The sequence below is a fragment of the Scyliorhinus canicula genome, chromosome 2 (assembly GCF_902713615.1).
Source record: "Scyliorhinus canicula chromosome 2, sScyCan1.1, whole genome shotgun sequence".
Classification (NCBI taxonomy): domain Eukaryota; kingdom Metazoa; phylum Chordata; class Chondrichthyes; order Carcharhiniformes; family Scyliorhinidae; genus Scyliorhinus; species Scyliorhinus canicula.
Genome location: NC_052147.1, coordinates 105,594,472 through 105,616,753, shown reverse-complemented (window position 1 = coordinate 105,616,753; position 22,282 = coordinate 105,594,472). Strand labels below are relative to the sequence as shown.

The 22,282-nt window shown below is 48.5% G+C and overlaps 1 protein-coding gene across 7 annotated transcripts in view; it reads left to right on the top strand.

Moving 5' to 3' along the window:
• Positions 1-22,282, top strand: part of sipa1l1 (signal-induced proliferation-associated 1 like 1) — a 483,945-nt gene that overhangs the window by 441,424 nt on the left and 20,239 nt on the right. For 6 of the 7 annotated variants that reach the window (XM_038784345.1, XM_038784365.1, XM_038784385.1 and 3 more), the window contains 2 exons: positions 16,274-16,493; positions 17,472-17,618. In XM_038784345.1, the coding sequence (XP_038640273.1) occupies positions 16,274-16,493; positions 17,472-17,618 (367 nt within the window). The remainder of the gene's footprint in view (positions 1-16,273; positions 16,494-17,471; positions 17,619-22,282) is intronic. The other variant, XM_038784402.1, reaches the window with a different exon arrangement.

Genomic DNA, 22,282 nt, shown 5'->3' with positions numbered 1-22,282 from the left:
CAGCACACCTGCAACGAATGCATCCTGGATTAAAGGTTCTGTGTGGTCGCTGGCTGAAACCTGCGGGCAGTCACAGTTCCTACCTAACACCAGGAGTGCACGGTAGAATTCATCCAGCGATTCCCCAGGAATTTGTCGCCCCGTCGCTGGCAGATGTCGGGCATAGACCTGGTTCACTGGGCGAATATAGTGTCCTTTCAACATGGCCATCGCGGCCTCGGAATCGTCCGCATCCTCGATGAGGGTGTCGATCTCTGGGCTCACCCTCGAGTGGAGAACTTGCACCTTCTGGTCCTCCAAGGGTGTAGTTGTGGCCGTCCTGAGGTACCCGTTGAAGCATGCCAGCCAGTGTTTGAAGGTTGCCGCTGAGTTTGCCACGTGGAGGTTGAGTTGCAGACACTCCGGCTTGATTCGGAGCTCCATTCTTTAAAATCTAGTCCAATAAATTGATGCTCGATCAATGACTCCAGAAGCCAGATCGGACGACAATTGAAGGCTTTATTGGACTAGATGTTTCCCCCAGCAGTGCAGGTATAGATTACAGCAGCTGGAGAGACACAGGCTCTTATACTCTGCCTTACTGGGTGGAACCAGCAGGCAGGCTTCACCAATGATCTTGCTGTCTCAGGTACCTCCCACACCAATGGTCTTACAGCATCAACCTGGGTACCGTAATACCCCGAATACGGACTACCACGTTCGGGAACCGTCCCATGTCGCCCTCCACTCTTCCCCCGGATGCGCCTTGTACAGTCCCTGGTATAATCCCTGAACACCTCAATTATCTTCACAGCCTCCATCCACAGCTGGTGGAGGTCTAACATAGTCACGTACAGAATTGCTTATGCATATCATTACAGGGAGAGACAGAGACAGCAAGCGGGTGGGCTGGGGCAAAAGAGCGGGCGGACCGGGGGAGAGAGAGCGGGCCTGCCGGTCGGGGGGGACAGAGAGCGAGCCGGGGGGGGGGGACAGAGAGCGAGCCGGAGGGGGGACAGAGAGCGAGCCGGGGGGGACAGAGAGCGAGCCGGGGGGGGGGGGGGGGGGGGGGGGACAGAGAGCGAGCCGGAGGGGGGGGGGGGGGACAGAGAGCGAGCCGGGGGGGGGGGGGGGGGGGGGGCAAAGACAGCGAGCCGGGGGGGGGGGGGGGAGGAGACAGAGAGCGAGCCGGGGGGGGAGGGGACAAGAGAGCGAACCGGGGGGGGAGAGAGAACGAACCGGGGGGAGAGAGCGCGAGCTGGGGAGAAGGCCATCTCTGTCCCCCCCGGCTCGCTCTCTGTCCCTCCCGGCGCGCTCTCTGTCCCTCCCGGCGCGCTCTCTGTCCCCCCCCCCCCCCCCCCCCCCCCCCCCTCTGGCTCGCTCTCTGACCCCCCCAGCTCGCTCTCTGTCCCCCCCGGCTCGCTCTCTGTCCCCCCCCCCCCGGCTCGCTCTCTGTTTCCCCCCCCCCCCCCCCCGGCTCGCTCTCTGTCTCCCCCCCCCCCCGGCTCGCTCTCTGTCCCCCCCCCCCTCCCGGCTCACTCTCTTCCCCGTTCCCCCCCCCCGGCTCGCTCTATGCCCCCCCCCCCCCGGCTCGTTCTCTGCCCCTCTTTCCCCCCCCCCCACCCCCCCCCCCCCCCCCCGGCTCGCTCTCCGTCCCCCCCCGGCTCGCTCTCCGTCCCCCCCCGGCTCGCTCTCCGTCCCCCCCGGCTCGCTCTCCGTCCCCCCCGGCTCGCTCTCCGTCCCCCCCGGCTCGCTCTCCGTCCCCCCCGGCTCGCTCTCCGTCCCCCCCGGCTCGCTCTCCGTCCCCCCCCGCTCACTCTCCGTCCCCCCCCGGCTCGCTCTCCGTCCCCCGCTCCCTCTCCGTCCCCCGCTCCCTCTCCGTCCCCCGCTCACTCTCCGTCCCCCGCTCACTCTCCGTCCCCCGCTCACTCTCCGTCCCCCGCTCACTCTCCGTCCCCCGCTCCCTCTCCGTCCCCCGCTCACTCTCCGTCCCCCCGCTCACTCTCCGTCCCCCCCCGGCTCGCTCTCCGTCCCCCCCCGGCTCGCTCTCCGTCCCCCCCGGCTCGCTCTCCGTCCCCCCCGGCTCGCTCTCCGTCCCCCCCGGCTCGCTCTCCGGCCCCCCCGGCTCGCTCTCCGTCCCCCCCGGCTCGCTCTCCGTCCCCCCCGGCTCGCTCTCCGTCCCCCCCGGCTCGCTCTCCGTCCCCCCCGGCTCGCTCTCCGTCCCCCCCCGGCTCGCTCTCCGTCCCCCCCCGGCTCGCTCTCCGTCCCCCCCGGCTCGCTCTCTATACCCCCCCCCCCCCCCCCCCCCCCCCCCCCCCCGGCTCGCTCTCCATCCCCCCCGGCTCGCTCTCTGTCTCCCCCGGCTCGCTCTCTGTCTCCCCCTCCCCCCCCCCCCCCCCTGGCTCGCTCTCTGTCTCCCCTCCGGCTCGCTCTCTGTTCCCCCCCCAGGCTCGCTCCCTGTCCGTCTCTCCCCCCCCCCCCCCCCGGCTCGCTCCCTGTCCCACCCCCCCCCCCCCCGGCTCGCTCTCTGTCCCCCCCGGCCGGCCGGCTCTCTCGCCCCCGATCCGCCCGCTCTTTTGTCCCAGCCCACCCGATTGCTGTCTCTGTCTCTCCCTGTAATGATATGCATAAGCAATTCTGTACGTGACTATGTTAGACCTCCACCAGTAGGTGGCAAAAGAATACGCTACATGACACTACAACCTCAGGAAGTCTGGGTGAGGAGTCATCGTGGATAGTCTTGTTCAATATTAGCTCTCGTGTTCTAGTTGTTAACAGTTTACAGTTCATTAGTAGTATTGTATTGTTTTCTACCCACATTATTGTAATTTAATAATAGTCACGAACTCGACATTCTTTGGTACGCTGACTTAATCATTGCAATGCACTAGAACATAACATGGTACCAGAAATGATGATCTGCGAATTGAAAATCTGAAGTAAACAACTTGGGAAACGATACTGCTAAAAATAATCTACTAATCAATGAAGAGTATCAAACAAACACATCTCAATGCTCAACTGGTTAGCGAAGAAAAAGATGTATAGCTTGAAAACACCACATGCAACTGGTAACATAGGCAAATTGCCGCTCTTTTAAGCAACAGTTTACCTTGTACATAGCAGTTCTAGGTTTATAGGCACAGTCTGATGAGCAAAACATAGCATTGCTGCTCACTGTAGCAGGTCCACATGCAATCAAAATCTTTAACACTTTTGTATTTGAGTGAGAAGCAGATAGTGAGAACTTTGATGCCATTGTTTAAAAAGTTTGATGAGCATTGTAACCCGAAGAAGAACAAAACTTGTGCATGGTATATTTTCAGAACGGACACGCAGCAGACCGGCGAGTCCATAAGACATAGGAGCAGAATTAGGCCACTCGGCCTATCGAGTCTGCTCTGCCATTCAATCATGGCTGATGTTTTTCTCATCCCCATTCTCCTGCCTTTTCCCCATAACCCCTGATCCCCTTATTAATCAAAACCTATGTATCTCTGTCTTCATGATTTTTCATGACATCAATGATTTGGCCTCCACAGCCTTCTGCGGCAAAGAGTTCCACAGATTCACCATCCTCTGGCTGAAGAAATTCCTCCTCATCTCTGTTTTAAAGGATCATCCCTTTAGCCTGAGATTGTGTCCTTTGCTTCTAGTTTTTCTGACAAGTGGAAACATCTTCTCCACGTCCACTCTATCCAGGCCTCGCAGTATCCTGTAAGTTTCAATAAGATGGACAGTTTTCTTCCTGATCTAAAATGAAAGACTCAGACTTATAACTTTGCCACATTAAAATCATCAATGACCAGGGATTAAATCATATTTGACATTAGAAAACAATAATGTACATGAACGTCTTTTGAGGGAGAATGCGCTCCAGCTCGAAGATGCAATAAAAATTTGCCAGGCCAGCGAGTTAGCTGCGCAGCAAATCAACGCGATAAACGGGAATGAAGCCAGCCATTGATGTTATAACGTTTCCAAAATCAAATCGTGGTCTCAACAGCGGTGGCCATTTTAAGAGATTGCCATTTTGTGTAAGCAGTGTGGAAATAGGCATTTACAGAGGTAATGTCCCGCCTTTGGGAAAATTTATGCGAAGTGCAAAAGCAAAAACCACTTTGCCAAATAGTATTTTTCCAACAAAAAAGTCGACTCACAAAAATCTATAAACACTGTTGAAGAAATTAATTTAGAGGATACATTCTTCATTGATGTCATTACTAATGAAGTCAGGGCCAACGTAGCCAAGCAAAATGAAATGTCTTCAAACATAAGTAGTAATAATGAAGTATGTACAGTAAATAAAGATAATTAGACAGTTTCTTTACTCTTAAATCAAATGTTTATAAATGGCAAACTCAACACAGGAGCGAGAGCAAATCTCATCAGCATCATGGATATTGAAGCGATGAGAATCAAGACTGAGATTTTGAACATGTCAGTACTTTTAAAAGATTACAATGGTCAAAGGATTCATTCTTTAAGTGTGTGTGCTTTTTTAAAAATAAATTTAGAGTACCCAATTATTTTTTTCCAATTAAGGGGCAATTTAGCATGACCAATCCGCCTAATCTGCACATCTTTGGGGTTGTGGGGGCGAAACCCACGCAGACACGGGGAGAAAGTGCAAACTCCACACGGACAGTGACCCAGAGCCGGGATCAAAACTTGGACCTCGGCACCGTGAGGCAGCAGGGCTAACCCACTGCACCACCGTGCTACCCGAAGTGTGTGTGCTTGATGTTCAAGTCAAAGATAGAATCCATAAAGTGAAATTTTCAGTTGGCGCCACAGATCGTGAATCATTACTAGGTGTGAAAGCTTATGAAACACTTCAGTTAGTCAAGAGAGACACAAGTCTGGGGGCACTAATAATGGCACCACTGCCGTTCTCGCCAACCTGGTACTCCATACGTCCGGTGGTAGTGGCGGCCCTGAGAGTCTGTGGGCAGTGGAGGAAGCACATGACAGTGGAGGGAGCATTTGTCTGGGCTCCAATTTATAATAATCAGCGCTTTGTACTGGGAAGGCTGAATGGGGGGTTTCAGAGGTGGCAGAGAGCAGGGATCGAGAGGATGGGGGATTTATTCATAGATGGCAGCTTCCCCTGTTTGAAGGATTTAGAAGAGCATTCTGAATTGCCAGCAGGAAATGGATTCAGGTATCTGCAGCTACGGGATTTTTTGCAACGGCAGGTTTTGACATTTCCGCTCCTACCGCCACGGGGGATAAAGGACAGGGTAGTTTCTAGAATGCGGGTGGGAGAGCGGAAGGTATCCGATATCTGCAAAGAACTCCTGGAGTCGGAGGTAACTCGGATAGAGGAACTAAAGGGCAAATGGGAAGATTAGCTAGGGGGAGAGATAGAGGCAGGTCTGTGGGCGGATGCCTTGAGTAGTGCTCATCATGTGCCAGTCTCAGCTTGATACAATTTAAGGTAATTCACCGGGCACTCGTGATGGTTGCCCGGATGAGCAAGTTTTTTGGGGTAGAGGATAGATGCGAGGTGTGCGGAGGGTCCAGCAAATCATGTCCATCTGTTTTGGGCATGCCCGAAGCTTAGGGGATTTTGGCAGGGTTTTGCAGATGTTATATCCTCAGTACTAAAAACACGGGTGGTGCCGAGTCCAGAGGTGGCGATTTTTGGAGTGTCGGAAGATCCGGGAGTCCAGCAGGCGAGAGAGGCTGACATCTTGGCCTTTGCCTCCCTGGTAGCCCGTAGACGGATATTACTAGCGTGGAGGGACTCGAAGCCCCCGAAATCGGAGACATGGGTTAGCAACATGGCTGGGTTTCTCAGACTGGAGAAAATCAAGTTCGCCCTAAGAGGGTCAATGCTAGGGTTTGTCCGGAGGTGGCAGCCGTTTGTCGATTTCTTCGGCGGAAATTAACATCAACAGAGGCAAAACGTTTAAGGATGGGGGGGGTTGGGGAGTTGGGCAATTTTCTGTTTAGAATAAGAGGGACTTGTTAGGGATGGGGATGATTTATGCAATATGGTTATGTTTGGATTTCCATTGTTTCCGTTCGTTGTTACTGTTATTATTATAAAATTACAAATACCTTACTAAAATGTTTTTTTTTAAAGAAAAGAGAGTATGTAGTGCTGACTATGCTTTGAATGTGCATATTGGATTGGTGAATTCAATAGTACAAGCATTTCCAGAGATTTTTCAAGGTTTCGGTGTCTTGCTATTTCCTTACCAAATTCACTAAAGGATAATGCTCAATCTGTAATACATGTTCCTCGGAGAGTACCAGCACCATTAAGGGATTGGTTGAAAGCTGAACATGATAGAATGACTAATCTGGGAGTCATTAAGAAAATCGAAGAACCAACAGATTGGGTAAATTCAATGGTGTGTGTTCAGAAACGCAATATTTTGAGAATATGCATGGACCCTAAAGCCCTCAATGCCAACATCAAGTGAGAACACTATCCAATACCAAAACGTGAAGAAATAATGAGCGAAATATCAGGTGCGACATGCTTCAGTAAACTAGATGCATCGCAGGGTATTTGGCAACTCAAATTGGATGAAGAGAGTACAAAGTATTGTACGTCCATTTGGGCGCATCTGTTTTCTTTGAATGCCTTTTGGGATAATATCCGCATCTGAAATCTTTCACAGGGCAATGAAGCATATTGTGGAAGGTATTCAAGGAGTTTGTGTGTATGTTGATCCTTCGGAGAAGGAAGAACACAATGACCGACTCACCAAAGTACAACAGTGTTTAGAAGTATGGGCTAAGGTAGTTTTTCAGGGTACAAACTGAACCTGGGAAAAAGCGAGTTGTTTGTGATCCAGGCCAAAGGGCAGGAGGAGAGACTGAAAGAGCTGCCGCTCAGGATGATAGAGAAAAGTTTTCGTTACCTGGGTATACAGGTGGCCAGGAAATGGGATGCCCTGCACAGGCTCAACCTGACCCGGTTGATGGAGCAAATGGAAGGGGACATTTAAAAGGTGGGACATGCTCCCGCTGTCACTTGTAGGGAGGGTGCAGACCGTGAAAATGACTGTCCGCCCCAGATTTTTGTTTGTCTTTCAGCGCCTCCCCATCTTCATCCCTAAGGCCTTTTTAAGTGGGTGAGTAGGATCATTTCGGGCTTTGTGTAGGCGAACAAGACCCCGCGAGTAAGGAGATCGCTGTTGGAGCGCAGTCGGTGGGGGGGGGGGGGGGGGTTAGGTTGGCGCTGCCGAGCTTTCGCAACTACTACTGGGCAGCCAATATAGCTATGATTAGGAAGTGGGCGATGGGGAGGGGGGGGCGGCGTGGGAACAGCTGGAGACGGCGTCATGTAAAGGTACTAGTCTGGGAGCTTTGATAACAGCTCCTTTGCCGTTCTCGCCGACCCGTTACTCCACAGGTCCGGTGATGGTGGCGACACTGCGGATCTGGGGACAGTGGAGGAGGTACAAGAAGGTGGAGGGAGCGTTGGTCTTAACCCCGATATGCAACAACCACAGGTTTGTCCCGGTTAGGATGGGTGGTGTGTTCCAGAGCTGGCAGAGGAGGGCAGGCATCAGAAGGATGGGAGATCTGTTCATAGACGGAAGCTTTCCCAGTTTGAAGGCGCTGGAGGACAAATTTAATCTGCTGCCAGGAAACACCTTTAAATATCTGCAAGTACGAGCCTTCCTGAAAAAACAGGTAGAGGCCTTACCAACGTTGCCACCACTGAGGATACAGGACAGGGTGGTCTCCGGCACCTGGGTGGGGGAAGGGAGGGTGTTGGATATCTACCAGGAACTATAGGAGGCGGAAGAAACCCCGGTGGAGGAGCTCGAGGACAAGTGGGAGCAGGAGCTAGGTGAGGAGTTGGAGGCTGGTCTGTGGGCAGGGTTAATTCCTCCTCATCATGTGCCAGGCTCGGTCTAATTCAATTTAAGGTGGTCCACCGGGCACACATGACGACAGCGAGAATGAGCACGTTTTTGGGGTAGAAGACCGTTGTATGAGGTGCAAGGGCAGCCCTGCAAACCATTTTGGAGTGTCAGAAGACCCGGGAGTTCAGGGGGCGAAAGTGCCCGACGTCTTGGCCTTTGCCTCCCTAGTAGCCCGGAGATGGATTTTATTAATGTGGAGGGACTCGAAGCCCCCCCAAGTGTAGAGACCTGGGTTACCACATGGCTGGGGTTCTCAGCCTCGAAAAAATAAAGTTTGCCTTAAGGGGGTCTACGCTAGGGTTCTCTCGGAGGTGGCAGCCGTTCGTTGACTTTCTCGGGGAAACTTAAAATGTCAGCAGCAGCAATCTGTGGGGGGGGGGGGGTGTGTGCTTCATTGGGATGGTGTGGGAAGAATGGGACGCATGGGGTAATATCTATTTAATTGTTATTGTATATTCTCTTTTTGCACTATGTTAATGTTCACTAGTTTGTTTTGTTATGGTTAGTACTGTTTTATTATTAAAAATTCAGCAAAACCTTAATAAAAATACTTTTTTAAAAAAAAAAGTATGGGCTAAGGTTGAACATAGTATCAATTTGGCATTAAAGAAATCATGTTTCTGGGAGACCCTTGTCTGCTCAACGCGTACAACCCAATCAAATGGAAATACAAGCAATAATGAATATGCCACGACCGTCAGACATGAAAGGAGTTCTAAGGATATTAGGAATGATCAACTTTAAGGTAAATTGTTTTAGAATTTGTCAGCCAAGACAACGTGTCTGGGACGTTATCAAGAAGATGCATACTTTTGAATGGACAGACAAACATGAGCAAAAATGGCTTACTCTGAAGACAACTTTGACAACAGCTTCAGAGCTAGCATAGAGGGGAGGCGGTGGCATAGTGGTTTTGTCACAGTAATCCAGAGTAATGCTCTGGGGACCTAGGTTCAAATCCCGCCACCGCAGATGGTGGAAATTAAATTCAATAAAATATCTGGAATTAAAAGTCTAATGATGACCATTGTCGTATAAACCCATCTGGTAAGCTAATACCCTTTAGGGAAGGAAATCTGTCTGTCGTCCTTACCTGGTCTGGCTTACATGTGACTCCCGACCCACAGCAATGTGGTTGACTCCTAACTGCCTCCTCAAGGGCAATTAGGGATGGACAACAAATGCTGGCCCAGCCTGCGACGCCCACGTCCCATGAACAAATGAAAATAAATTTCTAACCGACCATGAAATGAAAATCTTGACTGATGTGTCGAAGGATGGGTTAGCTGCAGTTTTGTTACAGCAGGTAGATGGAGAGGATTGGAAGCCAGTTGCCTATGTGTCTAGGTCTATGACTGACTCTTGAGTGATACGCACAAATTGGGAAGGAATGTCTTGGACTAGTTAGAACATAGAACAGTACAGCACAGAACAGGCCCTTCGGCCCTCGATGTTGTGCCGAGCAATGATCACCCTACTCAAACCCACGTATCCACCCTATACCCGTAACCCAACAACATCCCCCCAACCTTACTTTTTAGGACACTACGGGCAATTTAGCATGGCCAATCCACCTAACCCGCACATCTTTGGACTGTGGGAGGAAACCGGAGCACCCGGAGGAAACCCACGCACACACGGGGAGGACGTGCAGACTCCGCACAGACAGTGACCCAGCCGGGAACCGAACCTGGGACCCTGGAGCTGTGAAGCATTTATGCTAACCACTATGCTACCGTGCTGCCCTTTAATGGCTTGGAAAAGTTTCATAGCTATGTGTATGGCCTACCAACTTTTCTGGTCGGAAAGGATCGCAGACGATAGCCATCGTCAAAAAAAACGAAGTGAGATGTCACCACACATCCAGAGCATGATGATGAAGCTCCAGCGGTATGATTTTGAGCTAATTTACATTCCAGGCATGCACATTGTAGTTGCAAATGCGCTATCAAGAGCTACAGCTGTGCTAGAAAACAATCCATATTGAAGATGATGTGCAGGGCAGCATGGTGATGCAGTGGTTAGCACTACTGCCTCATGCGCCGAGGTCCCAGGTTCGATCCGGCCCTGTGTCACTGTCATTGTGGAGTTTGCACATTCTCCCAGTGTCTGTGACTATCTCACCCCACAACCCAAAATGTGTGCAGGGTAGGTGGATTGGCCACATTAAATTGCTCCTTAATTGGAAAAAAAAAAATGGACACTCTAAATTTATTTAAAAAAAAGATGATTTGCAGGTGCATGTTAATCTGATAGCAGAGACATTGCTGGTGTCCGATGAAAAATCGAAACTAATAGTGGCAGAAACCAAAAAGGATGAAGTTCGGCAGACGATAATCAAGAATCTCAATGAGGGATGGCCAAAAGAGTCATGTTCAAAGTACCAAAGCATTAAGGCAGATGTAATGTAGCCAATGGATTCCTACTAAGGCAACAATGAATAATAATACCACAGTCACTGCGAGCCAAAATTTTACAAAAAAAGTCATGTGGCCACCTCGGAATTGAAAAGTGTAAAAGGAGAGCACAAGACATGGTATATTGACCAGGAATCAATAAGGATATTCAAAGGATGGTAGAGGAATGCGGAATATGTCAAAAATTCCAACATAGACAAATGAAAGAAGCTCTCTGTCCCCTGCCCCCTCTCGTGCTCTCTGTCCCCTGCCCCCTCTCGCGCTCTCTGTCCCCTGCCCCCTCTCGCGCTCTCTGTCCCCCACCCCCTCTCGCACTGTCTGTCCCACGCCTCCTCTCGCGCTCTCTATCCCCCTGCCCCCTCTCGCGCTCTCTATCCCCCTGCCCCCTCTCGCACTCTGTCCCCCACCCCCTCTCGCACTCTCTGTCCCACGCCTCCTCTCGCGCACTCTACCCCCCTGCCCCCTCTCGCGCTCTCTGTCCCCCACCCTCTCTCGCACTCTCTGTCCCACGCCTCCTTTCGCGCTCTCTATCCCCCGCCCCCTCTCGCGCTCTCTATCCCCCGCCCCCTCTCGTGCTCTCTATCCCCTGCCCCCTCTCACACACTTTGTCCCCTCTCGCCCGCTTGCGCTCTATTCCCTGTCCCCTCTCATACTCTCTAGCCCTGCTCACTTGCTCTGTGTAGCTCACCGCTCCTGCTCGCCTGTTCTCTGTTGAGCATTTCAAGCGAAGTGGTCATGTAGCTTTGCTCAAATCAACATTTCTCTACATTGCTAAATAGACTACTAAAAATGCTTAATTGGAATGTCCAGAGGCCATGAAAGATGCTGTAGAAATACAAGGTTTTCATGCCGCTGCTCCTCTGAATGTCAGTGTCTCCCCTTTTTTCACTTGCCTTGCATAAAAATGTTAGCACAACAAGGGGCTATTTTGCCCGTCACATCTGCACTAGTGCCGGTTCATCAACTTTATTTGTTTTATGTGAACAGGATTGATTTGTAAAATGTCCAGAGATACAGGTTGAGAGATATTTCAACTGTTAATGATAGTGAGAAAGAAGTGCATTTGTAAAGCGAGCACTGAATTGTAATGTAATGGTCCCATTTAAGAATGGATCTGGCCAGATAAACTGGAATCAAAGATTGGCAGGAAAACAAATCCTGAACAATGGGTTACCAAGAGACAGTTCAGGCAAAGCCAATGTACACACCTATGAAAGGGAAAGGAAGGATAAACAAATCCAGAACTTGTTGAATGATGAAAAGATAGCGATTAAGGTAAATCATAAAAAGTGTGCTTATGACAGATGTCAGGTGGATAATACAAATGAGAACTCTGCTGAATAGCTAAGGTTCAGCGGGGAAGTCAAGAAGCAATTAAGAGAAGCAGAGAGAGTATGAAAAGAGGCTAACATAAAAGGGAATCACAAAGTCTTCCATAGGCATATAAACAATAAACGGGTGGTAAAAGGAGGTGCCATAAAAGGGATTTACACATGGAGGTTGCGGGCATATCTGAGACATTAAATGAAAGCTTTGCATCTGTCGTCACCAAGGAAGAAAACGCTACCCAGGTCACAGTGAAAGAAAGAGGAGGTATTTAATACACTAGAAAGGTTTAAAATTGATAAGGAAGAGACAATGGATAGGCTGTCTGTATTTAAAAGTTGGTAAGGCACCAGGACCGATTGAGATGCATCCAAGGATACTGAGGGAAGTGAGAATGGAAATTGTGGAGGTTCAGGTCTAATAATTTTCCGCCTCTGGGATGGTGGTAGAGGACTGGAGAATTGCAAATGTTAAACTCTTGTTCAAAAAAGGGTGTAAAAATGAGGCCAGTAACTACAGGCTAGTTAGAAGTTCAGTCGTGGGAAACTTGTGTTTAACTAACATGTTGGGAGTTTTTTTTTGAAGAAGTAAGAGGGTTGATGCGGGGAAAAATGCTGTTTCAGTGATGTGGTGTGTGTGGACTTGTGCAGTGCCATACAATGGACACTGTGAGCAAAGTTATAGCTCTTAGAATAAATGGGACAACATGGAATCAAAATCGGCTGAGTGATCAGAAACAGTAGTAGTAGTTAATGGATGCGTTAACCACCAGGAAGGCGGAAGTTCAGTGGAGGAGGAATGGGTGGAGGGACTGGGGGCGCCGGTTGGGCTGGAGGAGTTGGTCAAAGGGATAGGGAGCATGCAGCCGGGGAAGTAGCCGGGGCCGGATGGGTTCCTGGTCGAATTGTATAAGACGTATGCAGACCTGCTGGGCCCTCTGTTGGTTAGGACCTTCAACAAGGCAAGAGAAAGAAGGGCGCTGATTTCCTTGATCCATAAGCGGGACAAGGATCCCCTGCAGTGTGGGTCATACAGGCCGATCTCACTCTTAAATGTAGACGGCAAGTTGTTGGCGAAGATTTTAGCCACGAGGATAGAGAACTGTGTACAGCAGGTTATTCACGAGGACCAAACGGGGTTCGTGAAAGGGAGGCAGTTGAATACTAACATACGGAGGCTCTTGAATGTTATAATGATGCCGGCGGTAGAAGGGGAGCCGGAGATAGTGGTGGCGATGGATAGGGTAGAGTGGGGGTACTTGTGGGAGGTGCTGAAAAGGTTTGGGTTTGGGGAGGGGTTTGTCAGGTGGGTGAGGCTGTTATGAGGCCCTGGTGGCGAGTGTGGCCACGAATAGGAGGAGGTCGGAGTATTTTTGGTTATACCGAAGGACGAGGCAGGGGTGTCCCTTGTCCCCCCTGCTTTTTGCACTGGCAATTGAACCCCTGGCCATGGCGTTGAGGGAGTCGAGGAACTGGAGGGGGCTGGTGCGAGGTGGGGAGGAACACCCAGTGTCACTCTATGCGGATGACGTGTTATCTGTGCCGGACCCGGTGGGGGGGATGCCAGAGGTAATGAGGATTCTCAGGGAGTTTGGGGATTTCTCGGGGTACAAGCTCTCCATGGGGAAGAGCGAGCTGTTCGTTGTTCACCCAGGGGACCAGGAGGGGCGGATTGGTAAGCTCCCACTAAAAAGGGCGGAGAGGAGCTTCAGGTACTTGGGGGTCCAGGTGGCCAGGAGCTGGGGGGCCTTGCATAAACTTAACCTCACGAGGCTGGTGGAGCAAATGGAGGAGGAGTTTAAGAGGTGGGACATGCTGCCACTCTCCCTGGCGGGCAGGTTGCAGTCAGTCAAAATGACGGTGCTCCCGAGGTTTTTGTTCTTGTTCCAATGCCTCCCTATCCTGATCCCTAAGGCCTTCTTCAGGCGGTTTAATAGGAGCATTACGGGGTTTGTGTGAGCGCAGGGGACCCCGAGGGTGAGAAGGGTGTTCCTGGAGTGGGGGGGGGGGGGGGGGGGGTGGCTGGCGCTGCCCAACCTCTGTGGGTATTACTGAGCTGCCAACGCAGCGATGGTGTGCAAGTGGGTGATGGAGGGGGAAGGGGCAGCATGGAAGAGGATGGAGATGGCGTCCTGTGTGGGCACAAGCCTGGAGGCGCTGGTGACGGCGCCACTGCCGCTCCCTCCAACAAGGTATACCACGAGCCCGGTGGTGGTGGCTACCCTCAAAATTTGGGGGCAATGGAGACGGCACGGGGGGAGGTGGGGGCCTCGGTGGGGTCCCCGATACGGGGGAACCACCGGTTTGTCCCGAGGAGAATTGGCGGCGGGTTCCTGAGTTGGCACAGGGCAGGTGTTAGGAGGATGGGGGGCGTGTTTGTGGATGGGAAGTTCGCAAGCCTGGGTGAGCTGGAGGAGAAGTTCGGGCTCCCCCCGGGGAACACCTTCAGGTATATGCAGGTAAGGGCGTTTGTCAGGCGGCAAGTGGCGGAGTTCCCACTGTTGCCGCCGCGTGGGGTCCAGGACACGGTGCTCTCGGGGGTGTGGGTTGGAGAGGGGAGGATCTCGGCAACGTATCAAGTGATGCAGGAGGATGACGAGGCCTCGGTGGAGGAGCTGATGAGTAAGTGGGAGGAGGATCTGGGTGAGGAGATAGAGGAGGGGACGTGGGCGGACGCCCTAGGGAGGGTGAACTCCTCTTCTTGCGTGAGGCTCAGCCTCATACAATTTAAGGTGCTGCATAGGGCTCATGTGACCGGGACAAGCATGAGCCGGTTTTCTGGGAGTGAAAACAGGTGTGTTAGGTGCTCAGGGAGCCCAGCAAACCATGCCCATATGTTCTGGGCTTGCACAGCGTGGAGGAATTTTGGAAGGTTGTAGCGAGGATGGTGTCAAGGGTGGTAGGATCCAGGGTCAAACCGGGCTGGGGGCTCGCAATATTTGGGGTTGCAGAGGAGCCGGGAGTGCAGGAGGAGAAAGAGGCCTGTATTCTGGCCTTTGCATCCCTGGTAGCCCGGCGGAGGATTCTTCTTCAGTGGAAGGATGCGCGGCCCCCAGGCATGGAGGCCTGGATCAACGATATGGCGGGGTTTATAAAATTGGAGAGGGTGAAATTTGCCCTAAGGGGATCGGTGCAGGGGTTCTTCAGGAGGTGGCAACCATTCCTAGATTTCCTGGCAGAATGGTAGAAAAAGGCCAGCAGCAGCAGTGGGGGGGGGGGGTGGTTTTGTCTCTTTGTTTTGCGTTGAAGGGGCGTGCATATTTGTTCATTGTTGATGACGGGTGTTAATTTATTTCTTTATTTTTTTGTATATATGGGGGGAGGGTTTTGTTTCCTCTTTTCTTATTGTATTTTGTTATTGACATTTTGTGAAAATTTGAATAAAAGTTTTTTTTTAAATGGATGCTTTTTGGACTGGAGGAAGGTTTGTAGTGGAGTTCCCCAGGGGTCACTGTTGGGACCCTTCCTCTTGTTTTATATTAATGAAGTGGACTCGATTACAAAATTTGCAGAATTGGAAGCATTGTGAACTGTGAGGAGGATGGTGTAAAATTTTTCAAAAAGAGACAAGTTTGTAGAATGGGCAGACAAGTGGCAGATGAAGTTCAATGTGGAGAAATGTGAAGTGATTCATTTTGGTAGGAAGAACATGGAGTGACAATATAAAATAAAATATAACACAACTCTAAAAGGAGTGCAGTAGCAGGTACATAAGTCATTAAATTGGCAGGACAGGTTGAGAGAGCAGTGAATAAAGCACATGGTATCCTCGGCTTCATGAATTGGGGTATAGAATGCAAAAGGAAGGAGGTTATGTTGAACTTGTATAAAACACTAATTTAGTCTCAACAAAAGTATTGTGTCCAATTCTAAACACTACACTTTAGGAAAGATGTGAAGGCATTAAAGAGAATGCAGAAAGGATTCACGAGATTGGTTCAGTGGATGAGAACATTCAGTTACAAAGATAAGTAGAGAAGTTGGTACTATTTTCCTTGGAGAAGAGAAGGCTCAGTGGAGAATTGATTGAGGTATTCAAAACCATGAGGGACTAGATAGAGTATATCAGGAGCAACAGTTCCCACTCTGGTTCTTAAATCTTTCAACAAGGCACAGATTGAAGATAATTGGTAAAAGAAGCAATTGCAACATGAGGAAAAACTTTCAAACAGCGAATAGTTAGGATCTGGAACTTTTTCACACTGAGTTGTTCGGATCTGGAATGCACTGTCAGAGATTATGGTGGAGGCAAGTTCAATCAAGGCATTCAAAAGCAATTTAGCTAGTTATCTGAAAAGGAAGAATGTGCAGGGTTATAGGGAGATGGTGGAGAACTGACACTAAGTGAATCACTCATTCAACGTGCCGGTGTAGACATGAAGGGTCAAATGGCCTCCTCCTATACTGTAATTTTAAAGAGGCTGATGCAGCCTGAATTCTAATAGTGACATGCTGTGAAGGAAATATTGTAACCAGAATGTGTATCTGAAAATGAAAAACTAATCCTTAAAAACAAACCAGGATTAATTTGTCTAAATCTTCGCTCGATTTCCTGAGGGTGCAACGTTTTAACCCCTGTTGCATGACGTTTATTTGCCAATTAGGTTTTTGTTCCTTATCGCTGATCTGAAACAATTGCATTTTCTCTTGTTCTATGTAGCCTTCTCTCCCAGACACACCAACCACAAGGAAGCCATTGCATCGGACCCTATCTGATGAGAGCATTTATAGTGGCCAGAGAGAACCGTCATTCTCCAACACTCATGCATCACTCCTGGATCAAGCCTTGCCCAATGATGTCCTCTTCTCCAGCACCCATCCCTCGCTGCACTACACACTGCCAGGCCGTAAGCATGGACAGTCGATAAAATCTCATCATGGTGGGTAGTGCTCACAGGAGCCTCCTCTGTTGTTTTGTCCGAGTACAGCAATCTGGTTCACTTGATGCTTCCATTGCGTCCGCAGGGTTTTCTATCCTGATTTTCTTTTCCCTTTCTCCCCGACATCTGATGTGTTTTGAGGTGCAGTTCTGTTGGAGTCAGACATTCTCTAGTACCTCCCGAAACATCGCTGTTGCTCCGATTTGAGCTTGTTCAGCATTAGTCTGGATATCATTCAACCACATGGGACATCACCACCAATGCCTCCACCCAAGACCCACACACGTGTACACGACTGTGATCGGAAGCAGGAACCTCCCAAAATTCCAGAGGCTCTGAGAGCCATTTGTGGCTCTTTTATTGCTACCCTGGCTAAGATTGGTTTCAGGATTGGATCTGAGATTTACCGCTTAAACTTTTGTGTTAAGAGCTAGGAGGAGGAACCTGCTTAAGTTGTAATCAAGGTGAAGACCATCTGCACCCCTTAGCCCTGGTCTGCCCCTTTTGTCAAAATTAAGGCCGTATTCCGACTCTACTTCCCTTCAACTGAGGTCTTATTTTATATAGTGAAATTAAAATCCACTTTTTTAACTTTAGATGGATTTTCTTCCAAGTTTTGATTGGTCACCAACTTACCTAGTTAAGCCTTCTGACGTTGAATAAAAACCAGATGGTTCCAGGGTTCAAGTCCACTTCTAACGCAGGGATTGAGATTCATCAGTTCTTAAACAGGACAGTTTAGATGCGTTTTTTATAGAGGGAGAGAATTGGGAATTTAAGATCAAATCAAATTTTTCTGATAAATGGTGGGGTGTGGAGATTACTCTAAATTCCAGTGATCCCTATTCCCACTCCAATTCCAAGATGTCTTGGGTTGTCAAGTTTTCTCATTTCCATTTTAAATTAATTAATGGGTCTGCTTTAGTTAAATTACCTGGTAATCTATGTTTGGTTAATATTTCACTCTTTATCCCGCAGTTGAACTTTCTGCATCTGATGGTTCCCTGTCTGATATTCATGAAAGAAGAAGACAGCCACTGCCAGATCCAGGCCTTATGCCCCTGCCCGACACTGCCATGGGCTTGGAATGGTCCAATCTTGTGGATGCTGCAAAGGCATTTGAAGGTCAGAATTTGTGTGTATTTGTGGCAGTTGAATACTAATACACAGTGTAGAATCTTATTCCTTGTTCACTAGTTCCATTTGATGTTGCAAACTGACAATCTAAAATTGCTTTCACATGGCTCAGTCTGGATCTTGGGAGAAGAACACCAAATGCCCTGCCAGTGTCGCTCTCCTTATCGATGAGAAATTTACCACTGGTCTCTTCAACTACAATCAAATACATGGGATGGGATTTTCGCAGGGTCGGGAAGACTCCACATCCTTGGAAAACGGCGAGCAGGACCCAAATATGGAAGTCCTGCCCCCTTATACATACAATGAATATAATCCTAACCTACTTAGTTTCTCTTCATATGACAGTCCTGCAATCCCAGGAATGAGCCTGGTAAACCATTGCTACACTCTCTCTATAACAAAAACATCCTTCCTCAGGTAAGGACACCAAAACTGCACACAATACTCCAGGTGTGGCCTCAGCAATGCCCTATATGCAGTTCCACTAAAACAGCCCTGTTCCTATACTCAAATCCTCTCCCTATGAAGGCCAACATACCATTGTCTTCTTTACTGCCCGCGCGGTTACTTTCAGAGACTGACACACAAGGACATCAAGGTCTCACTATGTATCCACCTTTCTCAATTTACACCCATTCAAACAATAATCTGCCTTCCTATTTTTGTTACCAGAGTGGACAACTTCACATTTATCCATGTTATACTGCATCTCCCAAGCACTCCCACTCCCACATCCTCTCCAAATCCCGCTGAAGCACCTCTGCATTCTCATCACAGTTCACCCTCTCACCTAACTCTATCATCTGCAAATTTGAAGATACTACATTTAGTTCTCTCTTCCAAATCATTAATATATAATGTGAGCAGTTGGGATCCTAGCACAGATCCCTGTGGTACGATACTAGCCATTGCCTGCCAATCAGAAAATGACTCACTTATTTCAACATTTGCTTCATGTCTGCTAACCAGCTGTGTACCCATCTCGAGACACTATTCGCAATCCCGTATGCAAAAACTGAACCATCCAAATTTTTGCCAGCAGGTGAATGGGGCAGGGCATGAATCCACACAGGAGTGAAACCCAAATTCATTCGGACGGTTTAAAATTAGCGCTGAGTTCAAGCAGACCTCGTTTGGTTTGTCCAAGGGCCTTAATCCACAGTGTGGGAGTCATAAATTATTGGAATAGACGTGCATGATCTTGAAGGGTATTTAAGGCCTCTTCCAAGTGTCATGATCTGAAATTTTTTAATCCTCTGCTCTTTAAACTGGAAATTTAAACCAATAAAGGTGTTCTTGTAAAATTAACCTGTGCTGTGGATGAAGGGGTACCAGTGGATGTACTGTACTTAGATTTCCCGGAGGCATTTGATAAAGTGCCACATCAAAGGTTATTGTGCTGGAACACGCCCATCCCGTTGATAGGTCGACTGGGGCCAGAAGATACCTAGGGGGGTGGCCGGGGGGGGGGGGGGGGGGGGGGGGGGACCATCCGATCCGTGGCACTAAGTTCACAGTGGGCAGTCTGCGGCGTGCTCAGCCGTATGGCTGCCTTGCAGGCTGTGGCACTGGTGGTCTGTGACCATCCATCCTGACCCCACGGACCACCTCCCAGCCACCCCCTGATACTCCCTTCCAACTCGCCATTGGTAATTCCTCCTGACGGCGGTGGAGCATCGCGGAGGCTCCGGGGGAAACCGGGTCAGATCCGCTAACATTATGAGGACGGTGTGGAACGCATTGATGCTGCGGTCGAGGCATCTGAGCATGGCATGCTGGCGAGAGCCCAGTGCCGGCCATGATTTTGGCCTCGTGATCGATTCTCCGCCCAAACGCCTTTCCTGATTTCAGCATCGGCCGATGGAGAATCCCGCCCAGTGTCTTTGAATATTTTTAAGACAGTGGTAGATAGATTCTTGATAACCATGGGCTGGAAGGTTATCAGGGGCAGGAGGTGGGAATGTAGAGTTGAAGACAAAATCAGATCAGCCATTATCTTACTGAATGGCAGAGCAGGCTCGAGGGGCTGAATAGCCTACTACTTCTAATTCAGATTTTCTTTAATCCAGCTTAAGCTGTCAGTGAGAATTAAAATAAAACAGTTTGCTGGACTGCTTTGATTGACAGGCTATCTAGTTTAGGTTAGAAAAATCATTACCAATTTTTCATGCAATTTCATTAGAGTTCTTTGTTGATATTTCCCAAGGGCTGTTATTATGTCATTATGAATGCTTGGTTGAGTTTCTGAAGCTACAATTAATTCAGCATGAGGTTCTGAATTCACAGTTTAAAGAGGTCATTAAAGGATCAGCTGTGTTTTGATATGTGGTCTGAATAGAAATTTGTTTTATTTTAAGAGATCAAATTCTTTAGATGTAAAAGCGTTGTAAGAGTTTCATGAATGGGAGTTTTTATTCACTATTGTATGTTGTATGATTGAGAGCTGTACTCGATTGTTGGAAAACAATATTTTCATCTCCACATAACTTGTAAGCTTTGCCCATGGTGGACACGGAGTAACTATGCAGGTGGTGTAGGTGTATGAGGGGGCATAGGGTGAGTGGGGGCCAAGGAAGGGTGAGGGTAATAGGGCAGAACAATAGGACACAGTCCTAGAGAACTGGGTCTAATGTGGCCCTTTAAACCAAGGTGGGTCTGCCGAGTTGAGAAATTTGCCAATTCAAGCTACGTACGTCAGAAGCGAAAATCTGGTCCGTGGGGACTGATTCTTAATTTGTGACTTTACAATATTTATGATAGGCACTGTTATCTAAATATATCAAACAATCATTGAATTATACTGTATAGAAAGAAGCTGATTGGACCATCCTGCCTGTGCCATCTCTTGGGATGGTTTTCAATTATTTGGTGAATGTATGCTCTATTTTATCAAATACTTGCCTTTTGAAATTGCCAATTGTTAGCTTATTTTAAGCCCAGCCTCCCAGTGGTGGCTTGGCTTTTGACCCTGTGCTGCTGTTTCATCAACATGACATGCATTTGTATTGACACTCTTTTTTGTTTTAACATAAACACATTGACACTCAGCTCCTTCCCCACAGAAAGTTTGTACTGACAAAGTCGACAGAGGTCTGGTTGTTTGGTTTAAAGTGTGCAATTGGCAGGAGAAACGTATTTCACTCATCAATCACTCGCATAAGGTTGATATGCCCATTATGAAACTGCCCACTGTGCAAAAATACTGCTATAAAGGAAGGCACCGCTAGAGCAGATTCCTATTTGCACCTGTTGAAATGTGTCACTGCACAAGATACAGTGCAGATTTCCAGGCTGGCTGTTGGATTGCAAGAACAAGCATGGTCCATGTTCATTGACTTTGTCTTGTGCTAAAATGGCATGCATAACCAACATAATGACAAAACATGCAGAGCCAGCGGAGTTTAATGAAATGGAAGGTGAAGGTTCAGCTTCAAGTAAATGAGATATAGAAACCACGTCATTCAAACGTCTGTGTGTGCTGTGCTGTCTTGTGCAGTTAGCACATTCTCAGTTTCCAGCACACTGTGACAGAACTGTATGCCGGCACAGGTTATTAATATCTGGAATAAAATTGAAAGAACTCTATTTTCCCAGTAGGATTGCAAATATCCGAGAAAAAGATACTAAGTCAGTTATGGCCTGGGGAAGGGAACCCTCGTGCAGGCCAGCAACACTAAATTTAGCACTCATCTGCCTCTATCCCAGACCTGGCAGCAAAGGGTCTGCAAATAAATACATGTCAGATAAGTGAGTGACAAATTATATAAAATGTGGAGATGAGGTTTATTCGCCTTGGTAAGAAGAATAGAAAAGCAGAGTATTTTTAAATGATGTGAAACTGTGAAATGTTGGTGATCAGAGGGTTTAGGTGCCCCCCTGTACGAGAAACAGAACATGCATGTCCAGCAAGTAATTAGAAGGGCAAATGGCAATTGGGCTTTTATTACAAGAGGTTTGGAGTAAGGAAGTCTTGTTACAATTGTACAGGGATTTTGTGCAACCACACCTGGAGTGCTGTTTTGTTTCCTGTACCCAAGGAAGGACATACTTTGCCCTCGAGGATGTGTAATGGAAGTTTTTTTTAAATAAATGATTTTATTGGGTTTTTAAATAAAGTATATTTACTGTTATGTACACAAAATAGAATACATATATATATATATATATATATATATATATATATATATATGTGTGTGTGTATAATGAAGTTCACAAGATTGATTCCTGGGTTGAAAAAGCTGTCCTATGAGGAGAGATAGAGTATAATGGGCCTTACAATTTTCTTTGACATTTTGAAGAATGAGAGGTGATCTTATTGTAACGTGTAAGTTTGTAATTGAGGGAACTTGCCAGAAGACCCAAAGGGCCGACTGACCCATTCCTGTTCCTGTTTTTAATGCTATTATGCTTAATACTCAAGTTGTCTACAAATGGCATTTTCCACCTTTCCCTCTATTTTGCCAGACTGTCACTGCTGCTTAGCCTCCTCTTGTAATCAAGGCAGAGCAGTGTAGAATTTGTGCTTGTGGTCTCGCTCTGCCTTTACCATGCACTGAATAAATGAAACATAGATCAGGACAGGCAATAAAACTTGCCAGGTGCAACCCAGAGATCAGCCATTGCCAAAGCCGAGACTCAGCGCTACCAGG